General features: G+C 40.5%; 1 protein-coding gene across 1 annotated transcript; it reads left to right on the forward strand.

Annotated features, from left to right (window-relative positions):
* The first annotated feature begins 1,469 nt into the window (after nucleotides 1-1,469).
* Nucleotides 1,470-2,743, forward strand: LOC118828887 (40S ribosomal protein S2-like). The gene is made up of 2 exons (XM_036735771.1): nucleotides 1,470-2,219; nucleotides 2,589-2,743. Exons 1-2 carry the CDS (start codon nucleotides 1,487-1,489, stop codon nucleotides 2,741-2,743), a joined length of 888 nt encoding a protein of 295 aa, XP_036591666.1. The 5' UTR covers nucleotides 1,470-1,486.
* The last annotated feature ends 8,350 nt before the right edge of the window (nucleotides 2,744-11,093 follow it).

The following is an 11,093-nucleotide window of genomic DNA, read 5'->3' on the forward strand; positions in this document are numbered from 1 at the left end:
AAACCAGAACATGTGGAAGAGGAAAAGACTCACAGTCCTTCTTGAAACCAGATGATTAATTAGCAGGGAGATTGTGACAGATTCCAAACAGAGTAAGACAGAGAACCAGTAGAGTGACTGGTGTGTAAATTCCCACAATTCCCACTTTCTCCTATAGAGGGTTATTGTGAAAAAAGTAAAAACAGAGCAGAGATAAACTATTGTGAAGTAATTCTCAAAAGGCAAAGAGCAGAGGAATAACCATTAGCAAACAAGAGTGAACAAAAGGAGGGAAAGTGGGGGTTTGAATTTCTCTGTCTAACTGAAAATTAACCAGAAGATCCAGCCAAAGGTAAATTGAAGTGTCAGCTGAAATGATAGGACTTAATATGATATATATGTATATATGTATATGTACATACATTATATATGTGTGTATGTGTACACATACATACATATAGCTATAAATATTATATACAGTATATGTATTTATACAAATACATGAAAACAGAAAAACAGAAAAAAACTCCACAGCCACAGAGACTTTGTCCAAAATAAATATACTTGTGACTGTATAAAAGTACCATCAAAAATATTTATTGTTGTTGTTTGTCCTTTTTTGAAGAGGACCAATAACTTCATGGGTGAATTGGATTTAAGTGAGGCAGAGTTGGCACAAAGGCATCAACCTCATTCTCTCTTCCAGAACCATTGAAGTCCAGTGGCAAGACAAAAGTCAAGATGATTGGCAATGGCTTGTGATGCAGTAGATGACCTTGGCATCTTCAATGTCTGATCAAGCTCTAAGAGCCACACAGTACTGCTTCAGCTGCTATTAAAATAAATTGTTCTCATCCACCACTTGTGCCTTCAGAAGTCTTCCCATGTTTGGGGTAGACATGCCCCTAGCTCACAGACAGGTTTGAGGCCTGTTGGTTACCCTCAACCTGGTTTAGCCCATCTGCTGGGAAGGTTTTACTAGAGTGTGGCCACTGAGCATGCTATAGTTTCTTGGAGCCCCAGGTAAGAATTGGGTGATAGGTGGACACGAAAGGAATGAGTAGCCCTGAAAAGGGCTTGGCAAGATTTCATACCAGAGGTGCTGGTCCTCCCTGAACACCCCCCATACCTCTTGTAAGCTTATTAATATTAAACTCTATTCTGTTTAATGCCAACTGAAAATTATTGAATCCCTGGTCCAAATAACACTTATTAAGTTATTTTAGTTTTCAACAAGCCATTTTTCAACCAAATACTGTATAACCATTTATGTCTAGTTTTATGATTTGTATTCTATAGAATTTACTGTATGCTAAAGTCCTCCAAGAAATAGCAATATGTACTTCTTAGATGATTGTTGACTCCTCACTAAAAGATTGGAGGGCAATTCTTCATGTGTTACTGGTAACTTTTATAGTAAAAAAAAAATTTAAACAAGTGGTAGCATCATCTTTGTTGGAAAATACATAAATTAGCCTGTGCCGCTTCTACTTCTAGTGAACACCAAATGGCGGACGACGCCGGTGCTGCAGGAGGTGCGGGAGGCCCCGGGGGCCCCGGAGTCGGAGGTCGGGGTGGCTTCCGCGGTGGCTTCGGCAGTGGGGGCCGAGGTCGAGGCCGGGGCCGTGGCCGAGGCCGAGGCCGGGGCCGCGGAGCCCGGGGAGGAAAGGCCGAAGACAAGGAGTGGGTTCCTGTCACCAAGCTGGGCCGCCTAGTTAAGGACATGAAGATCAAGTCTTTGGAAGAGATCTATCTTTTCTCGCTCCCGATCAAGGAGTCTGAGATCATAGATTTCTTCCTGGGATCTTCATTGAAGGATGAGGTTCTGAAGATCATGCCTGTCCAGAAACAAACTAGAGCTGGACAGCGTACTAGGTTCAAGGCTTTTGTGGCCATCGGTGACTACAATGGCCATGTTGGTCTGGGTGTCAAGTGCTCCAAGGAAGTGGCCACAGCTATTCGTGGTGCTATCATTCTGGCCAAGCTGTCCATTGTTCCTGTGAGACGTGGCTACTGGGGGAACAAGATTGGCAAGCCTCACACAGTGCCCTGCAAGGTCACTGGGCGATGTGGATCGGTTCTGGTGCGCCTGATCACCGCTCCTAGAGGTACTGGCATTGTCTCAGCTCCTGTGCCTAAGAAACTCCTGATGATGGCTGGAATTGATGACTGCTATACTTCTGCAAGAGGCTGTACTGCCACTCTGGGCAACTTTGCTAAAGCTACCTTTGATGCCATCTGTCGGGGGCGACCCCTACCGCCGCCTCTACTTACCCTGCCCTCGGGTCTTCGGACGTCTCCGGCTCCTCTCGGGGGAAACGAGAGGAGAAACACCAGGCAGAACACTGGAGGAGTAGGCAAACAGCTTTATTGCATGGCTTGATAGAAGTTCCCCCCGACCTCCTCTGGGGTGCGCCTTATATACCCTATCGGGGTGTTCCGGGTTGGCTCCTTCCCAGTTCCTCCCCGAGGGTGGAGCTCCTCCAGTAAGAGCCGCCCAGGTGCTGAGGTGGCGAAAGCCACACAGGCATTGCCATGTCAGCAGGTCCAGACTCCCTGGCGTCTCACTACCCTCTCGGGGGGGCCTGGGTCCAGAGCGCCCCTAACAGCCATCTCCAAAACATACAGCTATCTAACCCCAGACCTGTGGAAGGAGACTGTGTTCACTAAGTCTCCCTATCAGGAATTCACCGACCATCTTGTGAAGACTCACACTCGAGTGTCTGTCCAGAGGACCCAGGCAGCTGCTGTGGCAACCACGTAGATGTTTTTAATAAACAAATTGAACTATGCCTGCTAAAAAAAAAAAAAAATTAGCCTGTGCTTACTCAACCTACTGATTGAGCTATGAGTTAGAATTTAGAACTTGTATGGCTCTTCAACTCAGTAAAGAGAGTTGTGAATTCAAATTCTGATTTTGGGGTCAGCTAGGTGGCGCAGTGAGTAGAGCACCGGCCCTGGAGTCAGGAGGACCTGAGTTCAAATTGGCCTCAGACACTTGACACACTTACTAGCTGTGTGACCTTGGGCAAGTCACTTAACCCCAACTGGCTTGCATTCCCCCCTTCAAAAAAAAACCCAACAAATTCTGATTTTGAATATTCTATGCTTTTTTGTGAAATCCTTATTCTTCTTATTCTGGAAAATGGGGAATATAACATTTTAACTTAAAAATTTAGTTAACATGCAAGCATTTATTAAGAGCCTACTATGTGCCAGACACTGTACCAAGTGCTAGGAATATAAAGACAAAAATGATTAAGTCTCTGCCCTCAAGGAGTTTGCATTCTATTGCAGGAGACAAGTACATATCTGAGTATATAGAAAAGGTAAGCTGAGGGAGGGGAAAGCTTTATCTCAAAATCTCTTTTCAGTATAACTAACCTTCAAATAATTGCAGAAAGCTATCATGCTGATAAATAACTCAGTAGTATTTATTTTAAAAGTTTTGAGAAACAATCCTCTTTCTTCTACCCCACTGAAAAAAAAAAGACCGTAATAAGGAATGGAAGAATCTGAGTGGTCTAAAAATATCTGGAGTGTTGTTAGAGGAATTCCATTTACTGAAAAGTATTTGAGCAGCTGGAGTTTGTCTCGGATGTTGTGTTGTGTGTGTATTCTACTTCCAGCTAGAAGATGTCATCATACAAAATCACTACTAGTAAGACCAAAGGATTACAGAACTGAAAGGGAGTTTGGAACTTCTCTAATCCCGAGGCTCAAGAACACACAAGGAGTTAATGGCAGAGCTGGGTGTAAACCCCAAATCTGTGGGTCTCCCTCATCACCTCCTTTTTTCCACAACACTATTGTTCTTCCACTCAATCTTCTTAATAACCCTTTGAGGGAGACATTTATTTTCTTGATCAGGCCTGTGATTGATCTAGATAGGAAATTTAACGGTTTATAAAAACTCCATTCATGGAGGCCAGCTGGCAACTCAGCTGTAGCTTAGAGTCTTACATAGTTTTCTGGGGCCCTGAGATACTAAGCAACTTGATCATGGTCACATAGCTAGCATGTGTCAGAAGCAGAACTTGAATCCAGGTCTTCCTGGTTTTGAAGCCAGCCCTCTAACCAACATGCTATTCAGTCAGGATGTTATCAGTTGTAAGAATGAGAGACTACTGTAGCATTTTGTCCATTTGATATCCTAATTTTCTTTACATAGTCGGAAGCGTAAGCAGCCTCCTGAAATTTATGGATGGACTAGATTTTTTTTCATTTGTTTTTATGACAACTGTGAGAATCTCTTCTGAATACACTAGCATAAACAAAGGCAGGAGAATTTACTGACAACGTAAGGACAACTTTTTTTCTGCCGTTATTTAACTGAAGAAAGTATAAATAGCTCAGGTAGATTATTTGATTATAGATATGTCAGTCATAGGATTTAGATCTGATGGATCCTTAGACATAGTGGGGACCAACCTGGTCATTTTACAGATGAGAAAAGTGAACTACAGGAGTGTTAGATGACTATTCCAAGGTTTCACCAATAGTAGATCCAAGAGTCAAGATTCAAACCCAAATCCTGTCACTCCAAATCGAGTTCTCTTTTGATTAAACCAGTTTCCTCACTAATAAACTTGGCGGTAGCTTTGTCATTTCTGAGTTCTTGAGATTACTTAGAAAAGCCTTTTTGTAATGCATCTGAAATATCCAGAAAATCCTTGTTTTATTGAGTTACTCCTAACAAGCGTATGGCAATGAATTCAATCTGCATTTTAGGAAATATGCTATTGTAGGTCCCCTACTGGATTGGCTGTCAAATTTGCATAGATCATACTTTCTAGTTCATAAATGCTTGAAAAGAAGTTTAAACATTTAAAAAAATGAAACATTCTCTATAGTATTTTAAAACAATTGGAGACCTTTGTTTTTGCTTTTTGTGCATGTGTTTTTTCTTTATGGGGTACAGCAGTATTCCTCAAAATGCATATATAGGACTTAGAAGTGGAAGGCACCTTAGAGATCATTTAATCCAACTACATCAATTTAGGGATGAGGAAGCTGAAGCCCCCAAATGTGGAGATACCCCTTTGAGAGGATGGGGTACATCTCTTGCACCTGGGTAGTTGTTGGTCCAGTCATATCTTGTTGAAGGTAAATGATTATGCATCCTGGGGATAATTTGATTGGCTCAAACTACTGTGCTGATTTTATAAAAAGGAGCAGACAGATCTACAGAAATCCCTTGGATATATAAAAGGTAGAGCTAAAATCAGAGACCTGAGAGTTGACTTTTGACTACCCTAACCCCTTAAACTCTAGAGATAGTATCAAAGAGCTTCTTGATTCAAAGAGGTGGCAACAGCTAAGAGCAAGGAAACCATACTTTGAAATTTTATTAATTTTCAATGACATATGAATACTCAAATGTAGGAGGTATCAGTCCTTTCAAGGAGTTATTAATTAGTATGTCCATACACTCCCTGAGAAGATGTCATTAAAGTCCTAAACTATGACTTTTAATCTTTTACCCTCAGCAAGTTGATTACTATTCTACAGGTGGAAGATTCTATCCTTTTCCGTATTTTGAAAATAAGGATAACATCTGTCCATTTGTATTCCTGTGGAAATTCTTCTGTTGTCCAAAGACTTTTCAAGGATTACAAACAATGACTTAGTTGTCACATCTGCAAGTTTTTTTTAGTACCTCAGGATATATTTCATCTAGGCCTGGAAAACTGAAGTCATTGAAGGCAGATGCATACCTTCTTTTTCTCTCCTCATATATCATGGATTTCAACTACCTATTAATTGAAAAGTGAGGGAATGGAAAAACTGGCTCTGCACACCAACCAAGTTAGATAATATAGAGAACAGCTATAATGCAGTAGTAATAGAGATGACTAGTATCTCATGGAAGACAAAAATTGGAAAAAAAAAAGACCCTGCAATAAAACCCATAATCTCTACAGAAATGTCTATGATATCTATATTTTAAAAAGTATGGATAACAATCAAGGTTAACTAGAAAGACTAACACAAAGAGTCAAACTTGGCTTAATTGAGATGGTGGGATAAGACATTTCTGGAATATGGCTCTGGAAGGTTATATCTCATTCAAAAGAATCAGAATAGTTTAAAAAGTCAGAGAGTCAAATAGCATCATATATTAAGAAGACGTAAGGAAATCCAGGAACCACATTAGAGAAGAAATGATGGAGAACATCTGAGTGAAAATCAATGGAGAGGAAAACATAAGTGATATTGTTATGGGGGTTTATGACAGACCACCTGGAATGAAATAGCTGAGGAGTTTGGGGAACAGGTTGCGAACATGGCACAGAGACAAGATGTGGGATTTCCATTCTCCAGACATCTGTTGAATCTCTCTTTCTGAGCAAAGCAGAGCAGCTAATGCATTCTTGACTTGCCTTAATTGTAATACTGGAAAATTAGGAACCCCTGAGAAACCCCTAGCTACTGACAAACACCCCCAGAAACAATGGACTCAGATCTCTTAGGGATTTAGCAGATATCCCTGGGGCCCTGCAACTCCTCCAAAGAATGTCAATAGATAGGACCATCCTACTGAAGGATAACCTGGCAGACCCTTTCTGTGTAGCAGATATCCCTGGGGCTCTGTGACTCCACCAAGGAATGTCAATGAGGTTATCCCACTTTACAATAACCTGACTGAATCTTTTGATCAGCCAGGACCTTTGTTCCTGTTCCCCCCACCCTGTGACCTGGCCTGTAGGTTCCAGGAGATAATTAATCACTGTACCCCCACATGTCCTATATAAGTCAAGCCATCATCCCAACACAGGGCCATTGATTTGTGGTTGCAGTACCCCGATGGCCGCCGGCTAATAAATTCTCCATTTAAAACATACTCTGTGGCGTGTCTCACTCGCTTCTGGTACAACAAATAATGATTTCATCCTTCGAAAGGTGGAGGAAGTGAAGAGGAAAATTGCTATTCTGAACCAGCATTGTTAATATAGAATGCTGGAACTTTGGGTGGGGTAGGAAAGGAGGAAGTAACCATTACATATTAAAATTTATGATTTAAAAAGGAGAGAAAAGGTAGTCCAGTCTGACATACTTTTGGGAGAGTGGATTTCAGAGAAAAGATAGGAAAGATTCTATGACCTAAAATTCTAGAGAGGATGCCAGCCCAGAGGGAACGGGAAACTCAAATATTAAATTCTAAAAGCACAAACAGAAACAATTTTAATGATGAAAAAATAGGGAGGAGGGGCTATGTAAATAGATCAATGTGGATGCATAAAGAACCCAATGACCAACTTATATTAAAAATAAACAAACAAACAAACCACATACAAAAAGTGGATACAAGGGAAAGTAATGGAGAATGAATATGAATATGTGACACAGTCTTAAAGAATGTCAGAAGCTTTAAAGTTTAGAATGAACTGAGGTTAGGGAAGAATGCTAAGAACGACAGAAAGATTTGGGATGTGTACATATGTGTATGTGTGTGTGTGTGTGTGTGCGCACGTGTGCTCATGCTCATGCATTTTAAACTATATTATGAAAAGTAGATGAATCAAGGAAAGGTGGCATCAAAAAAAAAGGGACAATGCTTTCTATTATCAAGAGATAATGAAGGAAGGCAGAAAGTCAGGAAGAAGTAAAGAGAGGAAGGAAAGAAGGAAGGAAGAAATAAGGAAGGAAAAAGCATTTATTAATCATTATGTGCTACACTGTGCAAAAAACAAGGATGCAAATAGAAAACAAGACAGTTTTAAGTGGGGAGGGGTAACACATAGAGAGAGATTTAGCTGCAGAATGGATAGAGAGACCCAGTGGTCCTTAGGGTTCATCAACAGAACAGATGGCAATGCCCCAGGGGTCTGTAGGGCATAATGGTAAGACAGAAAGAAAGGACTACATAGCTAGTAGTCCAGATAGCTGGATAGCTGACAAAAGGAAGAATTATTGAAGTCTCTTTTATGTTGCTTCTATTTTTTTGTCAAAGAAAAAGACATTTAGACTAAAATGGACAGAACAAAAATAGTCAATTGGGAATGAAAATGCAACATAAGTAAGGACGTAATAACAGAACCCATAGCTATCCTTGACTTGTTAAGTCATTAGGTCAAGATGAATTATATTCCAAAGTACTAAAAGAATTGGAAGATTTTATAATTGACCTGTCAGTGATTTTGGAAGGATTTCAGAGAACACGATATTTAGCAGAAGATTGGAGAAGAACAAATGTTCCAGTTTTCAAAAAAGAGAGTATAGACTACATGCCATGTAGGCTAGTGAGATTGACTTTGATCCAATTAAATTCAACATAACAACTAGTTACAAAGTACCTACTGTATTCAAAGCATCGTGGGGATACAAAAGCAGGGAGGAAAAAGCACCTGACCTCTAGGAGTTTATATTCTACTAGCTTTACTTGGCAAGCATCTTATAGGTACCTGGAAGTTGTTGCATTTGACCCCCAAGGGTCTTCATTTATTTCCCAGTCTGATTCCAGCCCTCCCATGCCTGAACCCAGCAGGGTCTCAAACATCTGGCAAAATTCTGGAACATATTAATTAGTGAGCTCTAGAAGAAATTAATCACAAAGAGTTAGCATGGCTTCTTTCCTTCCTTCTTCCCTCTGTTCCTTTCTTCTTCCTTCCTTTTCTCCCTTTGACGTGGATACAAACAGTCCCCTAAGAGTTAAAATTAAAATTAAGAGTTGACTTTGTGAAGCCCCTAGTTTATTCTCTAACCTGAAGGTGCCCTGGAGTCTCTTCCCCTTATCTTGAGATACCATAAAACTTCCCCCTTATCCTGGACCATAAAATTCATTGTCCCCCCACCCCTATCCTGGGTCATAAAATTTCCTGTCTCCCTTATCTTGTGTTATCCATCTTCCTCATCCTGTCCTTAAATCTTCAACTCCCATTAGAAACCCTAAAAATTACATCATCATCCTACAGACTGTATAGCTTTCTGTCTATTTAAGTCTGGTTCTTTTCCCATATCAGGCCCTTTGTTTAGCTACTTGCTAAATCTCAGGCCTGCTCCTTTTGCATCAGTAAAGTTCCCAATGGCTACAGAGAAGATCTAAGTGAATTCTTTCACATGTGAACCAGCTCTCCCAACTCTGACCTCTTCACCTTCTTCCCTTCCATCTCCCTCCTGCCTTCCCTCCTTCCCTCCTTTCCTTCCTTCTTTCCTTCCTTCCTTCCTTCCTTCCTTCCTTCCTTCCTTCCTTCCTTCCTTCGTTAATTGACTGGTTAATCAGAGAATTGCTATAGCAAAAGTTTATCTAGTTTTCAGGAATGCCGTTGAGATAATCTCATGCTATCCTTAAAGGTAAGATGAAGAGAAGTGGTCAAGATCAATAGTCTTCAAAGTGGGACCATGGCATGACTCCAAGGGTAGGAAAGTAGGAGTCGGAGGGAACCCTCCACTATTCTGCCAATTTGGGGTTTGTCTCCAACATAACTACACTACACCCTTTACCTATTATCACTCAGTACTCCCTCACTGTATCACTCCCATCACCCACTGGTAGCTTTGCCAGTTTTTGGCCCCTCAATGTTGTTATAACTTAATTGCATCTGAAATATCTGTAGTAACTGCAAAATTCCACGTGTACACCCACTCCACTGTCCCCACAACTGGGTCTTTATATTAACTTGTGATTGTGGCAGGATGTCCATAGTGGGTGGCCTCTGTGCAGGCATACGTAGCTTACAATCTGCATCTTGGATTTTATATTACCTTTCTATTCAAGTCCATCCCTCCTCCAAACTTCCCAATTATTTCCCATGACATCGTTGTCCTTCTAGTCACCCAGATTTAAATTATTAATGTCCTACTCACCTTCTCTCTTTCCCTTATCTCGCATAGCCAACAATTGCCAAATCTTGTCATTTTCACCTCTACCACATCTCTTGTAGCCATTTCAAGGCTTCCCTCTACTCAAATAGCTACCACCCTGAGTGCTCTAGAGATGTCTAGAACTGGCCGTGTGCTGATCAATATTTTAACCAATGAGTTGGATTTAGTCATAAACCACATGGTTATCAAATCTGCTGATGACACAAAGCTGGAAGGGAAAGCAAATACAGCACATGACAAATGAGGATCCAAAAAGATCTTCACCGGCTTGAACATTTTTGTTGCTTTTCAATTGTGTCTGACTCCTTATGACCCCAGTTGGGTTTTTTTTGGCAAATATATTGGAGTGGTTTGCCATTTTGTTTTTCAGCTCATTTTACTGATGAGGAAACTGAGGCAAACAGGGTTAAGTGACTTGCCCATGATCACATAACTAGTAAGTGTCTGAGGTCAGATTTTAACTTACTCTACCCGCTGTGCCACCTAGCTGTCCCTTCCTTGTTCTATTTCATGGATCTCCTTAAAAGCACATATTATCTTCATCTAGAAGACTATTCTCTTTTATCTCATCTATTGTTTCTGAGTAAAGTCATATTTCAGTCATGGTTTACATCTCACTAAAGTGATACCAAAGAGGTCAAATTTACCTTCTTGTGTTAACATCTTTAGTTTACCTTGATTTTTATCCATTCTCTGTATATTTGCTTGGGGCTTCTAAGGCCATGAGTTTATTATAGCTACTCTTCCTAGATATCCTTTCTTCTGATATTCTTTCTATATGATTCTTGTTACTCTCTGTGCTAACTTACAGAGAAAGTTAATGGGCAGTTTTCTCCTTCCCCTTCTATTTTCAGTTTAAAGCCTTTTTTATTAGACTCACAAATCTCCAAGCAAATATTATTTTACTGAGCTTCTTTAGATGAACTCTATCCCTTGTGAGGAAACCATCGTTTCTCTATCTTAAGCTATGGTCCAGAAATCTACATTCCTTTCTCACACACCATCTTCATGACCAGCAGCTGTTCACTTCCCAAATCTTTCTTTTCTGAAGGCCTTATATTCCATCAACAGTAGAAATGAAATATTACAAAGACTCTCGGTTTCTTTATCAGGACTTCTTAGCAACATTTTCTATGTTCTTTCTCATGGTCTCATTCATTTCTATGTATAAGATAGGGCTAGAGACTGGACTTATGTTTACATTGGCATAGGGAATTCCTAGATGCAGAAACTCAAGCTACCAGTGCAGCTTAGCTCCTTCCCTGCAATTTACAGTTTTAGAAAGTTGC

The sequence above is a fragment of the Trichosurus vulpecula genome, chromosome 8 (genome assembly GCF_011100635.1).
Source record: "Trichosurus vulpecula isolate mTriVul1 chromosome 8, mTriVul1.pri, whole genome shotgun sequence".
Classification (NCBI taxonomy): Eukaryota; Metazoa; Chordata; class Mammalia; order Diprotodontia; family Phalangeridae; genus Trichosurus; species Trichosurus vulpecula.